This window comes from Syngnathus scovelli, chromosome 16 (assembly GCF_024217435.2).
Source record: "Syngnathus scovelli strain Florida chromosome 16, RoL_Ssco_1.2, whole genome shotgun sequence".
In the NCBI taxonomy this organism is placed as follows: Eukaryota; Metazoa; Chordata; class Actinopteri; order Syngnathiformes; family Syngnathidae; genus Syngnathus; species Syngnathus scovelli.
The window spans coordinates 10,305,232-10,320,633 of NC_090862.1; the positions used below are offsets into that span (position 1 = coordinate 10,305,232).

Below are 15,402 nucleotides of genomic sequence, written 5' to 3' on the forward strand. Positions count from 1 at the left end.
ACGAGGATTAATATTCATCATTTTATTAGGACTTCACATAACCTGGGAAAATACTCAGAACAGACACCTAGTTGTTCAGCATCAAGCATTTCTGGTTATCCTAGCATTTCCAGTTTAAAAAATAAAAAATCAACTGCCAAGTGATTGTAAAAGTAACCGCCTCTCACTTGTGACAATTACACTACAACTGTGTCTTGCTTTAAAAGAGAAACTTGGGAAAGTTGCCAAGAAACTCCAGTTATAACAGGACTTGTGATTTTTGTTCTTGCACCATTTCTTTTAAACCTGTATGACCATCAAATATGTCAACCAGGATTCACGTATAGTGCATTATTCATTATGTAAAACAAGACATTAAATGAAACTCGTTCTTAAGAGGAAAATGTGCTTTATTTGAATATGGAGCACACTCTTTAAGCCAAGTGGATCTAGTTCAGTTCAGGCTGTCGTGGGGGGTGAGACGCCCTGCGTGATAAAATAGAAATGTATTAAATAAGTCAAACAGAGACAAACCTGGCATACAATATTATATGGCGCTGGATCAGATTTTAAGTTAACTTCATTGTACATCAAAAAGTCTTACGCATTTGAATCATTATGAACAGCGCCAACTTCTTAGAAACACATTCTTACATAGTAAAGGCCTCTGTGGTGCACCATGCGTTTGCTAGCCACGTGTCCGCCTGCTACGTGACAACTATTTTACCATGGCTTAGCATTCACTTGTGTGAGAAAAGAAAAGGGTCAAACTAAACCACCTCTTTTAATTCTCCATTAGTCCGGATTGAATCAAATTGCTTACCATAACATTTGTGATGCGGCCCAGTGGTGCTGATGATGACGCACCGTGAACAATGAACGTTTCATGAAACTATAAAAAGTGACAATCAAAGCGTCATCCATCCATCCATCCATCCATCCATCCATCTTGTTCCGCTTATCCGGGGTCGGGTCGCGGGGGCAGCAGCTTTAGGAGGGACTCCCAGACTTCCCTCTCCCCAGCCACTTCATCCAGCTCATCCCGGGGGATCCCAAGGCGTTCCCAGGCCAGCTGAGAGACATAGTCTCTCCAGCGCAACCTGGGTCGTCCCCGGGGTCTCCTACCGGTGGGACATGCCCGGAACACCTCCCCAGGGAGGCGTCCAGGAGGCATCCTGATAAGATGCCCGAGCCACCTCATCTGGCTCCTCTCAACGTGGAGGAGTAGCGACTCTACTCCAAGTCTCTCCCGGATGAAGAGACTTCATTTCGGCCGCTTGTATCATTTCGGCCGCTTGTATCCGGGATCTCGTTCTTTCGGTCACGACCCATAGCTCGTGACCATAGGTGAGGGTAGGAGCGTAAATCGACCGGTAAATTGAGAGCTTTGCCATCAAAGCGTCATCTTGCAATGAAATTTGTAAATAAAAAATAAATTAAGATTTTTTCGGGCACGAAGCCCGCTCCTCCGACGAGAATCCGTCTCGGTGGTGAAAACATGTTGGGTAGTAGCCTGGTCCCGGAACTGATCTGAGCCATTTCCGGCGCCTGTTCTCGTCTCTTATTTGCCGACACCGCCCCTCGGGACGGCCCCTCCTCCATTCCTGTGTCACGTCTTCCCCAAAGTCCCACCCCCTCCCAGGTTTCATTTCAGGAAGCGAAAAAGCTAACTGGTATGGCCGGAGCGCTGCCACAATGCTGTTTTCGACTCTCGATCAAACCTTTCACAACATTCGCGTAGGCAGCCAAATGACGTCTTGTATGGAGTGAACGGACGTCAAAGACCAGTCGTCTCTTTTCGTTTTTCAGACCCCAAATGATGGACTGGACAGCGAGCAGCCGGGCCCTGCTCTGGTGCATGTTGCTCTACTATGCCGCTCTGCCACTCAAGGTATCAACTAGCACACGTTTGACATAACGCAAGTGAAAAACTAATTCTTCCAGGTGATTAACGGCACTGGCTACTATTAGCTTGGGCCCAAAATATGGTGAGCCTGCTTCACAGAAGCTGACGTATAAACGTAAAATGGCGTAATTGATGACGTCGAATTTGTTTACGGAGTGGCAATTTTGGTCAGATGTTGATAGGGCTGTAGTATGCTAAGGCGGTTGATACTCTTGTGACTGATGTGTCGTAAGAGCAGCATGTGTTTTTGTTATCGTATCTGTTGATTCAATCGTGTTGCACATCCTCTACTCAGCCCAATAAACATCAATCCAGCTGTGATGTGAAAAGCCGGTGTAATTTTCACCACAGGAGGCAGAGCGTGTATGATGGTCGATGGAGAATGCAGTATGCAACTTGCTAACTTGCCGTAGGTGGGTGTTACAGATGACCAGAGATGCATGGGATGGATGGATTGCATCACAGCAGAGGAAGTAGATTTCGAGTTTATTGCAGTGAACTTGGGCTGGCACTGGTAATTATTGGTTAGTTTGCAGATTTTATGAAGGGCGAGCACTGAACAAGGCAGATTGATGAAAATCCAAATTCTGTTGATGGCAACATTTGTGGAGCACGCCGGAATCGCACGTCTGTGTGGAATTAACTTGTTTTACCAGTACATTCATTGCACATTCCAAAAACCATCCGTTTTTGCTTCATTGCAAATGGCAAAGCTAGTTACACACCGTACTGCGAAGGGACAACGATAGCTTGCGCTTATTTGCTGCTGGTTGCTAAGTGACCCAACGGGTAGTAGCCCGGCACCTTTTTCCGCTGGCTTGGAGGGAAAGTCAGAGTATTTTGATGTTTGTTGCCTGTTCCTGATCTCTGCGGACTTGTGGTCCCATCGCAGCGCACCAACACAGGCCACTTTGCTCACAAATAAGTTGCGTTCTTGCGCTATCTTATCACAGCTGCAGATTGGCTACGCGTGCCCACGCAGGGGTCCAACACGTGACATGACCCAGGCTGGGCCGAAACACCGCCGCGCTTCTGATAAGCGGACATGGGCTTCAACAAATACACGGCGGCGATGTGAAATTTGCTGGCTCGATGATGACAAACTTGAGCTCAATGCGGATTGTTTGATCATTTTATGTTTGCGCATGCTAATGATGCCTCCAGTGTTGTGTTACGCATGAGCAGTTTCATCATCTGCCTCGCATTGGTGTCTGGAATAAAATTGGGAAAAGCTGACAACAGTGGACATTTCCTCCGTAAAGCACATGTACGAGTGTTGCTTTTTCTTTCTCCACCTTTGGCCTCATTGTTGTAGTTTTTTTTTTTCTGCAAACAGCACATTACCGCTGAGGAGGCGGCGGGTACTTTGTGTTCATCTTAAGGGCACTTGAAATCCCCCAGACTCCACCCATCAAAAGTGTCTAAATGCTGAGATGAGTCTATTAGCAATTAGCGATGGCTAATCTGCATCATATCCACCCCCACCCCAAGGACCCTTCTGGGGGATTAGCTCGAGATTTCCATCAATAGCGGCGAGAAGATGACCATCTTGGCTGCTCCGATGTTGGTGGCACAACAAAAACAAAACAGTGTAACTTTGTTGTCCAAGCTGCATTTTGCTTATTCCAAATCAGCTGAAAGTCCCCTAAAGCGTCGTGGCTGCAGAATAGGCGACTCGGGTTCAAGCGCAACGGCGTCTCGATGTACTTGCACATCAGTGGCCTCATCACATTATTGTCAAGTTATTTCAACTTGCTTGCTAAAACGTGTGTGTGTGTGTGTGTGTATTTGTGTGTGCGTGCGTGCGTGCGTGCGTGCGTGCGCGCGCGCGCATGTGAGGAGGGGGGGTTCTGATTGTGCAGAGTCGTGGCTACTGGACTCTTATTTGTGGAATTTGTTGTTGGCTCTTGTTTTCTGAGAGCATTCCAAAATGACATGCTATTATGCTAACGGCGCTATATCAAACTTTTCAGGATGCTGCACGGAGAAACTTCCTCCTTCCTTTCAACTTTACGTATTTTTGTTTTTGGGTAGGCTCTAAACATGAGTCGCTGAGGTATTTGAGGGGGAGTCCCCTGGCGAGGTTATCTGGTTTTCTTCTCGTTTCACTTGCACCACAGAAATGTAGCATCAGCATGTTGTTTAATGAAAAAACCTTTGATGCTCTTAATTGCACGTGACAAGGCATTTCGGTAATGACGTTGCTGTTTGTTTTTTTTGTTTGTCTTGCCTGCCATCTTTTCAGGTGTTTTGCAACGCCGGCACGGTTTCGCTCCCCGAGAGCTTGCTCTTTGTGTCCACTCTGGATGGAAATTTGCACGCAGTGAGCAAGAAATCCGGTTCCATCAAATGGACGCTGAAAGAAGGTGAGCGCAGACTTGTTTTATTGTCTGATAGCTACCCGAGAAGTTTTCTGAGATGACTGCAGACGTTGCGGTTGGGCCGCACTTGAGAGCTTGCTTTGACTGTGGAAAAATGTGTAATGATTAACGGCCAGGGGGAGCAAATACAGCGCAGGCTGCTGTCAAGGTCGACACGGGCAAGCCAGTAGGGCCGTCTTCTGCGCTTCCCAGAGATAAGACAGAAAAGAGTTGCCTTCTGCAGTGACCGCAACCCTAACCCTAACACCCCCCCTCTCACACGCACGCTTGTTGACTCCTTCGGGCACGTCTAAAGGATCAGCACCATCTGGTCCACAACCTGTGTGTTCACACCAGCAAGATTATAATTCCTCTTACTTGTCTTTTAACTGGGGCTAGTTTTAGAGTAGTGATTCATTTTTTAGTGTACCGTATTTTCCGCACCATAAGGCGCACTTAAATGCCTTTAATTATCTAAAAAAAAAAAAAAAAACCCAAGGTGCACCTTTTAATAAGGTGCGCCTTTTGTGTGAACCGAATTCCAAAATCCGTAAAGTTGTACGCAACACGTAGAGTACGTACCTCCGCCGCCATTGATAAATAAATACTATTGCTTTGTGCAAAGCAAACGGCATTAGAACCTTCTAAAATGGCATCGACAAAGAGACATGTCTATGAGGCACAGTTCAAGGTTTTTGGAAAGCCGGGACCATTGCCGAAGATCAACATAACAAGGACGAGACAATTAACCCGAAGCGCCTTATGTTGTGGAAATTTTCCGGACTATATAAGTCGCTCTGGAGTACAAGTCACTCCAGCCATAAAATGCATAATAACAAAGAAGAAAAAGGCATAAGTTGCACTGGAGTATAAGTCCCATTTTTGGGAGAATTTCATTTGATAAAATCCAACACCAAGAACAGACACATCATCTTGAAAGGCAATTTGAAATAAAAATAGAATAGAGGCAACAACAGGCTGAATAATTGTACGGTATGCTAACATTACATGACACATGAACAAGAAACTGAGCACGTGCCTGATTTAACATATTAAGAGTTATTCAGATAACGATAGCATAAATTACATGTGAACAAGTTTACCAAACCATCTGTGTCACTCCAAATGACTGAATCCATTGAAATCTTCATCCTTGGTGTCACTTTTAAACAACTTCGCTAACTCCAGAGGCAGAAGATGCAGCGCTTTCTCTTCTACGTGACTTACATCAACTCATCATCAGTTGTAGTTCCAATTATTCCACAGGCCTAGAGCACCCTCATGCGGTGTAGTGTGACAATAACAAGTAAATTATATAATAATGTGTTAATAATTTCACACACAAGTCGCTCCTAAGTATAAGTCGCACCCCCGGCCAAGCTATGAAAAAAACTGCGACTTATAGTCTGGAAAATACGGTATACAAAAACAATTTCATGCTGGTAGACCGATTTCTCAGAATTTCAAAACAACATTTGCCATTGGGATGAATAATTTCTGGTCACCATCTGTTGTGCTGATTGACGCATCGGTCACTCTTCAATGTCAACTTTTTGTCCTTCCAGATCCAGTTCTTCAGGTCCCCACCCATGTTGCAGAGTACGTTGCTTTTAGTGCTTTCACGTATTTCCAGCATTTTCACTGACCCTTCAATTGCTTGCTGTCGGTGCGACATTAAAGGCGCCCTTGTTTTTCTTCCGTGTAACTTCCAGGCCGGCCTTTCTGCCCGACCCCAATGACGGCAGCCTGTATTCTCTGGGTGGAAAGAACAATGAAGGACTCACAGTAAGAGCAGATGACTTGAATCTTGTCTCGCTCTCATAAGTTCGCATCCAATAATAGGATGTTCCCATTGGCTCATGTGTATTTGTCGTTCTTAAACAGAAATTACCATTCACCATTCCGGAGTTGGTGCAAGCGTCTCCCTGCCGCACTTCTGATGGAATCCTTTACATGGGTAAGGCCCATCCCGGACTCTGTGATGTCAGTTTGCAAAGTGCAGCAGATAAAAGAGGATGAGAACTCAGATGCAAGGAAGCTTACAGCCTTCCGCCCTGCACCAAGTGATCGCTGAATACTGACTGTGATGTGCGTGTGTGCGTGTAGGTAAGAAGCAGGACTTGTGGCATGTGGTGGACCTGTTGACTGGTGAGAAGCAGCAGACACTGACGTCATCCTTTGCCGACATGCCGTGTCCATCCTCCTCTCTACTCTATCTGGGACGCACGGGTAAGCAAAACGAAAGGCATCCCAGTTAACGCGTCGTCATTTGTGCGGCGAGTCGAATCCACTGAATCCACTTTGAAGTCTTGGAGCTCCTTTCACTTATTTTTCTCCTCAAACGTTTTTGGACGCGCAGCCTTCAGGGTATTTATTACGCGGCAGCAAGAAAATGATCTTTGGCGCGACGCCTGACATTCGAATCAAGTTTTACTTTTCTGCATTGACAAGCCGAAATGGATACTGACCGCTCTCCCTGGCTTTTGTTCACGTTGTATAACTTGCATGGCCTATTCAAAGTGGAAACATTGCGTCCCCGTTTCAGAATACACCATCACCATGTACGACACCAAAAGCCGCGAGCTGCGCTGGAACGCCACCTATTCGGACTATGCCTCCACCCTTCCCGACGATGACGCCAAATACAGTAAGGCAGCTAGCGAGCCAGCGTTGGTCGCCACGCTAATCTGGGTGACTCTGCCCGCAGAGATGGCCCACTTTGTGTCCAACGGCGACGGGCTGGTGGTGACGGTGGACATCGAGTCTGGCGACGTCCGGTGGGTCCAAAACTACAACTCGCCCGTCGTGGCCATGTACATCTGGCAGCGTGAGGGCCTGCGCAAAGTCGCTCACACAAATGTCGCTGTGGAAACCCTACGCTATCTCACCTTCATGTCTGGAGAGGTGGGCCGAATCACCCAGTGGAAGTACCCCTTCCCCAAGGAGCAGAAGCCGGACAATAAGCTGATGTAAGCAAATAGAAGCCGCTGGTTGCTTTGCTTTTTGCTCTGTGTCGGGGAGCTCCCAATGTTTGGTTTAATTTTGAGTCTGAGGCTCATTACCCCTCTTTAAGAAGGGGGACCGGAGGGTGTGTTCCAATTACAGGGGACTCACATTCCTCAGCCTCCCTGGTAAGGTCTATTCAGGGGTGCTGGAGAGGAGGGTCCGTCGGGAGGTCGAACCTCGGATTCAGGAGGAGCAGTGTGGCTTTCGTCCTGGCCGTGGAACAGTAGACCAGCTCTACACCCTCGGCAGGATCCTCGAGGGGGCATGGAAGTTCGCTCAATCAGTCCATATGTGTTTTGCGGACTTGGAGAAGGCGTTCGACCGTGTCCCTCGGGAAGTTCTGTGGAGGGTGCTTCGGGAGTACGGGGTGCCGAGCCAACTGATAAGGGCGGTTCGGTCCGTGTATTACCGATGCCAGAATTTGGTCCGCATTTCCGGCAGTAAGTCGGATTCGTTCCTAGTGAGGGTTGGACTCCGCCAAGGCTGCCCACCGATTCTGTTCATAACTTTTATGGACAGAATTTCTAGGCGCAGCCGAGGCGTTGAGAGTGTCCGGTTTGGGGACTTCAGCATTGCGCCTCTGCTTTTTGCAGACAACGTGGTGTTGGCTTCTTCAAGCCGTGATCTCCAGCTCTCACTGGAGCGGTTCGCAGCCGAGTGTGAAGCGGTCGGGATGACGGTCAGCACCTCCAAATGGTCCTCGGTCGGAAAAGGGTGGAATGCCCTCTCCAAATCGGGGATGAGATCCTGCCCCAAGTGGAGGAGTTCTTGGGGTCGTTCACGAGTGAGGACAGGATGGAGCATGAGATCGACAGGCGGATTGGTGCAGCGTCGGCAGTAACGCGGACACTGTAACCGGTCCGTCGTGGTGAAGACAGAGCTGAGCCAAAAGGCAAAGCTCTCAATTTACCGGTCGATCTACGCTCCTACCCTCACCTATGGTCACGAGCTATGGGTTGTGACCGGAAGAACGAGATCCCGGATACAAGCAGCCGAAATGAGTTTCCTCCGCAGGGTGTCCGGGCTCTCCCTTAGAGATAAGGTGAGAAGCTCGGTGTTCCGGGAGAGACTCGGAGTAGAGCCGCTGCTCCTCCACTTTGAGAGGAGCCAGATGAGGTGGCTCGGGCATCTCATCAGGATACCTCCTGGACGCCTCCCTGGGGAGGTATTCCGGGCATGTCCCACCGATAGGAGACCCCGTGGACGACCCATGACGCGCTGGAGAGACTATGTCTCTCAGCTGGCCTGGGAACGCCTTGGAATCCCCCGGGATGAGCTGGATGAAGTGGCTGGCGAGAGGGAAGTCTGGGACTCCCTCCTAAAGCTGCTGCCCCGCGACCCGACCCTGGATAAGCGGAAGAAAATGGATGGATGGATGAGGCTCATTTCCTCACATCCTGTTGCACATCTCTTTAAGAATGTAAAGCATGCTCTTTGACGGTTGTTTTTTCATTTTGTGATAGGGCCACTTTGTATGTGGGTAAATATTCCACCAGCTTGTATGCGTCTCCCTCCCTGGTGCACGATGGAGTCACAGTGGTGGTGAGTGCCTCAGGATAAGGATGTCAACATAGTCGTGTTTGCTGTCACCTTTGAGTAATAAACTCGAGCTGAGCCCGCAATGAGAAAAATGTTGAAGTGGAGTGAGTGCCTTCGTTTGTGAATGGCTTAAATATTGTTTGGGTGCGCAGCCTCGAGGAAGCACCTTCCCCATGTTGGAGGGCCCCGACAGGCGGGAGATGGATGAGGACGAAGAGTGCGTCATCACGCCCAGCACCAGCGTCCAATTCAATGCGGCGCTCCGCCAGCGCAAGCGCATGAACTTTATGCGCAACTACCTGCTGCTCATCGGTAGGCCCACTGCACGCCGACATCCTCGCACTTTGCCGTTTTAAACACAAAAAGCTCGCCTTCTAGGTCATCACGAGACACCGCCTGAAGCTCACAACAAGATCCTGGAAAGATTCCCTGAAAACTTTCCTCGTAACCAAGGCAACGTCATTCCACCGACTGGCAACAAGAAGGCTGAGGAGGTGAGCGTGTGTGTGTGTCCTTCCATTGTATCCTTCCCTTAAAAAAAAATAAAAAAATATATATATATATATAACGTTTTTATATATATATATTTATATATATATATATATATATATATATATATATATATATATATATATATATATAAAACTTTTCCTCACCCCCCCGTGGGTGGTCTCTTTTTCCCTTCAAGCTCGGGTCCTCTACCAGAGGCCTGGGAGCTTGAGGGTTCTACGCAGTATCTTTGCTGTTCCTAGTACTGCACTTTTCTGGACTGAGATGTCAGATGTTTTTCCTGGGATCTGTTTCAGCCACTCCTCCAGTTTGGGGGTTACTGCCCCTAGTGCTCCAATGACCACAGGTACCACTGAAGTCTTAACTCTCCAGGTCTTCTCCAGCTCTTCTCTGAGCCCTTGATATTTCTCAAGTTTCTCATGTTCCTTTTTCCTAATGTTACCATCATTTGGGATGGCTATGTCAACCACAACGGCTTTCCTCTGCTCTTTGTCCACCACCACAATGTCCAGTTGGTTCGCCATTACCATTCTGTCTGTCTGGATCTGGAAGTCCCAGAGGATCTTGGCTTGGTCATTCTCTACCACCTTTGGAGGTGTTTCCCACTTGGATCTTGGGACTTCCAGTCCATACTCTGCACAGATGTTCCTGTACACTATTCCAGCTACTTGGTTATGGCGCTCCATGTATGCTTTACCTGCCAGCATCTTACACCCTGCAGTTATGTGCTGGATTGTCTCAGGACCTTCTTTGCACAATCTACACCTGGGGTCTTGTCTGGTGTGGTAGATTTGGGCCTCTATTGCTCTGGTGCTCAAGGCCTGTTCTTGTGCAGCCAGGATCAGTGCCTCTGTGCTGTCCTTCAGACCAGCTCTTTCTAGCCATTGGTAGGATTTCTGGATATCAGCTACGTCAGCTATGTTTCGGTGGTACATCCCATGTAGGGGCTTGTCCTCCCATGATGGTCCCTCCAGCACCTCATCTTCCTTTGATGCCCATTGTCTGAGACATTCACTGAGCACGTGATCCGTTGGGGCCTTATCCCTGATGTACTTATGGATCTTGGATGTTTCATCTTGGATCGTGGCTCTCACGCTCGCTAGTCCTCGGCCTCCTTCTTTACGGCTAGTGTACAGTCTCAGGGTGCTGGACTTGGGATGGAACCCTCCATGCATGGTTAGGAGCTTCCGTGTCTTGATATCTGTGGTCTGTATATCTTCCTTTGGCCACCGTATGATTCCTGCAGGGTACCTGATTACTGGTAGGGCGTAGCTGTTAATGGCTAGGGACTTGTTCTTGCCATTGAGCTGACTTCTTAGGACTTGCCTTACTCGATGGAGGTATTTGGCTGTGGCTGCTTTCCTTGTTTCCTCGTCAAGGTTGCCATTTGCCTGTGGAATTCCAAGGTATTTGTAGCTGTCCTCAATGTCTGCTATTGTTCCTTCTGGGAGTGAGACCCCCTCTGTGTGGATTACCTTTCCTCTTTTAGTCACCATGCGGCCACATTTCTCAAGTCCGAATGACATTCCGATGTCAGAGGTGTAGATCCTGGTAGTGTGGATCAGGGAGTCAATGTCCCGCTCGTTCTTAGTGTACAGCTTTATGTCATCCATGTAGAGGAGGTGGCTGATGGTGGCCCCATTCCTGAGTTGGTATCCATAGCCCGTCTTGTTGATTATTTGGCTGAGGGGGTTCAGTCCTATACAGAACAGCATTGGGGACAGAGCGTCTCCTTGGTATATACCACATTTGATGGTCACGTGTGCAAGTGGCTTGCCATTGGCTTCAAGTGTGGTTTTCCACTGTTTCATCGAGTTGGCGATGAAGGTTCTCAGAGTCCCATTGATGTTGTACAGCCTCAAGCATTCAGTGATCCAAGTATGTGGCATTGAGTCATATGCTTTCTTGTAATCAATCCAGGCAGTGCTCAGGTTGGTACGTCTAGTTCTGCAGTCTTGGGTGACTGTTCTATCCACCAGGAGTTGATGTTTTGCTCCTCTGGTATTTTTACCAATCCCTTTCTGAGCAGTGCTCATGTATTGATCCATGTGCCTGCTGATCTTATCTGATATTATGCCCGACATCAGCTTCCATGTTGTGGAGAGGCAGGTGATTGGCCGGTAGTTGGATGGGACTGTACCCTTTGATGGATCCTTCTGGATCAGGATCGTACGCCCTTGGGTTAGCCATCCAGGGTGAGTCCCATCCCTTAGCAGCTGGTTCATTTGTGCTGCCAGGCGCTCATGGAGAGTTGTAAGTTTCTTGAGCCAGTAGCTGTGGATCATGTCAGGGCCTGGTGCTGTCCAGTTTTTCATTCCTGAGACTCTTCTCTGGATGTCTGCCACTGTGATGGTTACTGGGTTCTGTTCAGGGAGCTTGCTGTGGTCCTTTCTCAGAGCCACCAGCCACTGTGCATCCTTCTTATGTGATGCCTCCCGCTCCCATATATCCTTCCAGTACTGTTCAGTTTCCAGCCTTGGTGGGTCTGCTCTGCTATTATTCCCCTGCCACTGAGCGTACACTTTCGCTGGTTGTGTTGTGAACAACCTGTTTATTCGTCTGGCTTCATTCTCTCTTGTGTACCTCTTTAGGCGGCTGGCCAAGGCTTGGAGTCTTTGTTTGGCAGTTTCGAGTGCTTCAGGTATGGGCATATGGCTGTATTTCTTGGGAACTTGCTTTTTCATTGCACCTTTCTGGGCCTCTGTCATTTGGCTCACTTCTCTCCGTGCTATCTTGATTTTGGCCTCCAGCCTTCTCTTCCATGGTGGGCACTGTTGTGGTCGCATATGGTCATTCTTCTTGTAGCCAAGCATTTCTAGGATCACTGCTGCTGAGGTGTATATCAGCTCATTGGTTTCAGTGATGGTAGCCGTAGGAATTGTTGTCAATGCTGCATTCACATCTTCTAGGAGACTTTCTGAGGGTACTTCACTTAGCCTCTGCAGTGTGTATCTAGGTTCCCGAGCATTCATTCTCACCGTGATCTTGTTCTTCAGGTCAGTTGCTGCCTCGTTCAGCTTGATTGTGCTTATTGGGGTTTCGTACCCAACCTCTGGTGTTAGAGATTTGCTCACTCCAACTTATTTTGCAAGAACCAAACAGGAGACAAGCAAGTTCTTTTAGACACCTGCAGGTGGAGAGTCCATTCGTCGCTGTCTGAACAGCGATTATCGAATGAAGTCTGACTCAGGCCTCTTGCAGGACCATTTTTATTGAGAGAAACAGAGTGGGGGTGAGAGTGGGGGTCAGAGTAGACAAATGGTCGAAGCCCCTGGCTGATCAAAGCACAGCAGGGGGTCCTTCACGATGTTGTGTAAACAAAACAACTTTGATTGTTTCCTCTGCAGCTAGTCAATCAGTTCAAAAGATCTTAGCACTTTGTTCTACTACTTTTGTTGACAGGACAGGCGAGGGTAATTATTACAGGTTACATTCCAACATAATCCTACGATAAAGATAACCTGGAAAACCCTAACATCTGGGCTTTTACATGGATTTAACTCGTCTCTGACCTGGTGCTCAGGTTGGCCTTCGCTATGGCATTTGTGTTGTATCTCATCAATCTCGAGGTGTGATAGCAGGTGCCGTTTATGGATATTGGAACATTGAGCTACTAGTTGCTTGGCCGATAGTGTTGACTGTGGGTATTGAAGTTGCCATTGTTCCCGCATTCTCCGCATGTAACCCCTCTCGCTCGGGTTGCTGGAGTAGTAGCATTCCAACAGATCCTTATTCTCGCATCTCGCCCATTTGTGTCTTGTTCCAGTAGCCCATTTTTCATCAGGGTGCTCTGGTTCCCCAGCACCTGACGCAGACCTTGTTTGTCCGGGCGACGTCTGAGCCGGCATGTCTTTCTTTTCTTCTACTCTCATTATCTCTGAGGTAGGCGGTATCGTTAAGGGTCTTGCCTAAGGACCCACACTGACTGTTGGTAAGGTAATCGCTCATTGCTCATATTGTGCCCCTGCCGGGAATCGAACCCGGGTCTTCCGTTTGTAAGTCATGTCACTTACTGATTGAGCTAGTCAGCCGTATCATATATATATATATATATATATATATATATATATACACATACATACATACATACATACATACATACATACATACATACATACATACATACATACACACACACACACACACACACACACACACACACACACACACACACACACACACACACACACACACACACACACACACACACACCGTATTTGCCGGTGTACAGGTCGACTCGGTGTATAAGTCGACCCCCTAAAATTCGACGGAAATTTACGATTTTATGATATATCCTTTGTATAAGTCGAGCTCAATTGTTGCATTATATTAAACTTCAAAATTCAATATGCGAAATTTATTGACGAAATGTGTTCAAATTCCGGGAGGCCGTGCGCATGCGGCTGTTTATAAGCACCGCGGAGGAGATCGCGGCCGGCGAGCTCGCGCACGCCGCCCGGCACCAACGGGAGGCCGGAAATAGCTCCAAGCCGAGCGGATCGGCACTTTATAAGCACCGCGGAGGAGATCGCGGCCGGCCAGCTCGCGCACGCCGCCCGGCACCAACGAAGGCCGGAAATAGCTCCAAGCCGAGCGGATCGGCACTTTATAAGCACCGCGGAGATCGCGGCCGGCGAGCTCGCGCACGCCGCCCGGCACCAACGGGAGGCCGGAAATAGCTCCAAGCCGAGCGGATCGGCACTTTATAAGCACCGCGGAGGAGATCGCGGCCGGCGAGCTCGTACACGCCGCCCGGCACCAACGGGAGGCCGGAAATAGCTCCAAGCCGAGCGGATCGGCACTTTATAAGCACCGCGGAGGAGATCGCGGCGCCTCATTGGACTTCCAGCGGCCGGCGAGCTCACGCACCCGCCCGACACATCCGGGAGGCCGTGCGCACGCGCCAAGTGGCCGAAAATAGCCCCCGCTGAGCGGATCGGCTGTTTATAAGCACCGCGGAGGAGATCGTGGCGCCTCATTGGACTTCCAGCGGCCGGCGAGCTCGCGCACCCGCCCGGCACATCCGGGAGGCCGTGCGCACGCGCCAAGTGGCCGAAAATAGCCCCCGCCGAGCGGATCGGCTGTTTATAAGCACCTCGGAGGAGATCGCGGCGCCTCATTGGACTTCCAGCGGGCCGCGCACTCGCGCACGCCGCCCGGTTCAAATTTTCTAAGTGCAACGCACAATGAGATGCATGAGAAACGGCCTTGGTTACAGTCACATTTGAAGCGATGAATACGAAGTTAAATTTTATGACTCGGTGTATAAGTCGAGGTCGATTTTTTTGGTCGATTTTGGATCGAAAAAGGTCGACTAATACACCGGCAAATACGGTGTGTGTGTGTGTGTGTGTGTGTGTGTGTGTGTGTGTGTGTGTGTGTGTGTGTGTGTGTGTGTGTGTGTACTTGTTTTTATTAGTATGGGGGGTCCGAAGACAGGGAGCCCACCAACAAAGTGGGGCCCTGTGTCGTTGTGGGGTCCAAAATCATGGACCCCACTCGGGAAACCACTCTAAAACAGCTTGAAATGCTCTAACAACATGCCTCACGAATTTTTTTCACTTACCCCTCATGGTCGCAATGTTGAGAATTGTGTGTGTGAAGTGTGTGTGCTCAGTAGCGGCCCCCCGACTATGGCAAGTGGTATTGCAAGTATACACACTACCGGAAGTGTGTGTGATTCAACCAATCAGGGCACCTCGTGATCCGAGTGTTGATTAAGAAAATAAAATGCTATTTCCTGTAGATTTAAACCAGGTAATTATTATTTTAGTAACCATAGCAGCTAAAATAATACTGTAAACATAAAATTCCTGCATTACAATTGCAATTTATCTACGTTATTTAATATTCATTACACTTGCTTTATAAAAATACGCTCATTCTATTAGGCTTATTTTAAAAACTGTCTCGTGCATTTTTCATGTTCTAAACATAAAAATAAAGGTATAAATAAATAGTAATTTATTCTTTACCATCAGTTTACATATTAGTTAAATCAGCATCTCGTGCATTTTTCATGTTCTAAACATAAAAATAAAGGTATAAATAAATAGTAATTTATTCTTTACCATCAGTTTACATATTAGTTAAATCAGCAGG

General features: G+C 48.2%; 1 protein-coding gene and 1 long non-coding RNA gene across 2 annotated transcripts in view; one reads left to right on the forward strand and one right to left on the reverse strand.

Moving 5' to 3' along the window:
- Positions 1–7: 7 nt before the first annotated feature.
- Positions 8–1,516, reverse strand: LOC125983238 (uncharacterized). The gene is made up of 2 exons (XR_007486660.2): positions 803–1,516; positions 8–465 (listed from the first exon to the last, which is right to left on the reverse strand). It is a non-coding gene; the product is annotated as an uncharacterized lncRNA (long non-coding RNA).
- A 114-nt stretch (positions 1,517–1,630) lies between these two features.
- ern1 (endoplasmic reticulum to nucleus signaling 1) overlaps positions 1,631–15,402 on the forward strand; it is a 35,996-nt gene continuing 22,224 nt past the window's right edge. The window contains exons 1-11 of the mRNA XM_049744277.2: positions 1,631–1,870; positions 4,131–4,251; positions 5,811–5,844; positions 5,958–6,030; positions 6,130–6,202; positions 6,352–6,474; positions 6,791–6,892; positions 6,953–7,214; positions 8,715–8,793; positions 8,943–9,102; positions 9,169–9,284. Of these exons, the coding sequence (XP_049600234.2) occupies positions 1,796–1,870; positions 4,131–4,251; positions 5,811–5,844; positions 5,958–6,030; positions 6,130–6,202; positions 6,352–6,474; positions 6,791–6,892; positions 6,953–7,214; positions 8,715–8,793; positions 8,943–9,102; positions 9,169–9,284 (1,218 nt within the window). The 5' untranslated portion in view covers positions 1,631–1,795. The remainder of the gene's footprint in view (positions 1,871–4,130; positions 4,252–5,810; positions 5,845–5,957; positions 6,031–6,129; positions 6,203–6,351; positions 6,475–6,790; positions 6,893–6,952; positions 7,215–8,714; positions 8,794–8,942; positions 9,103–9,168; positions 9,285–15,402) is intronic.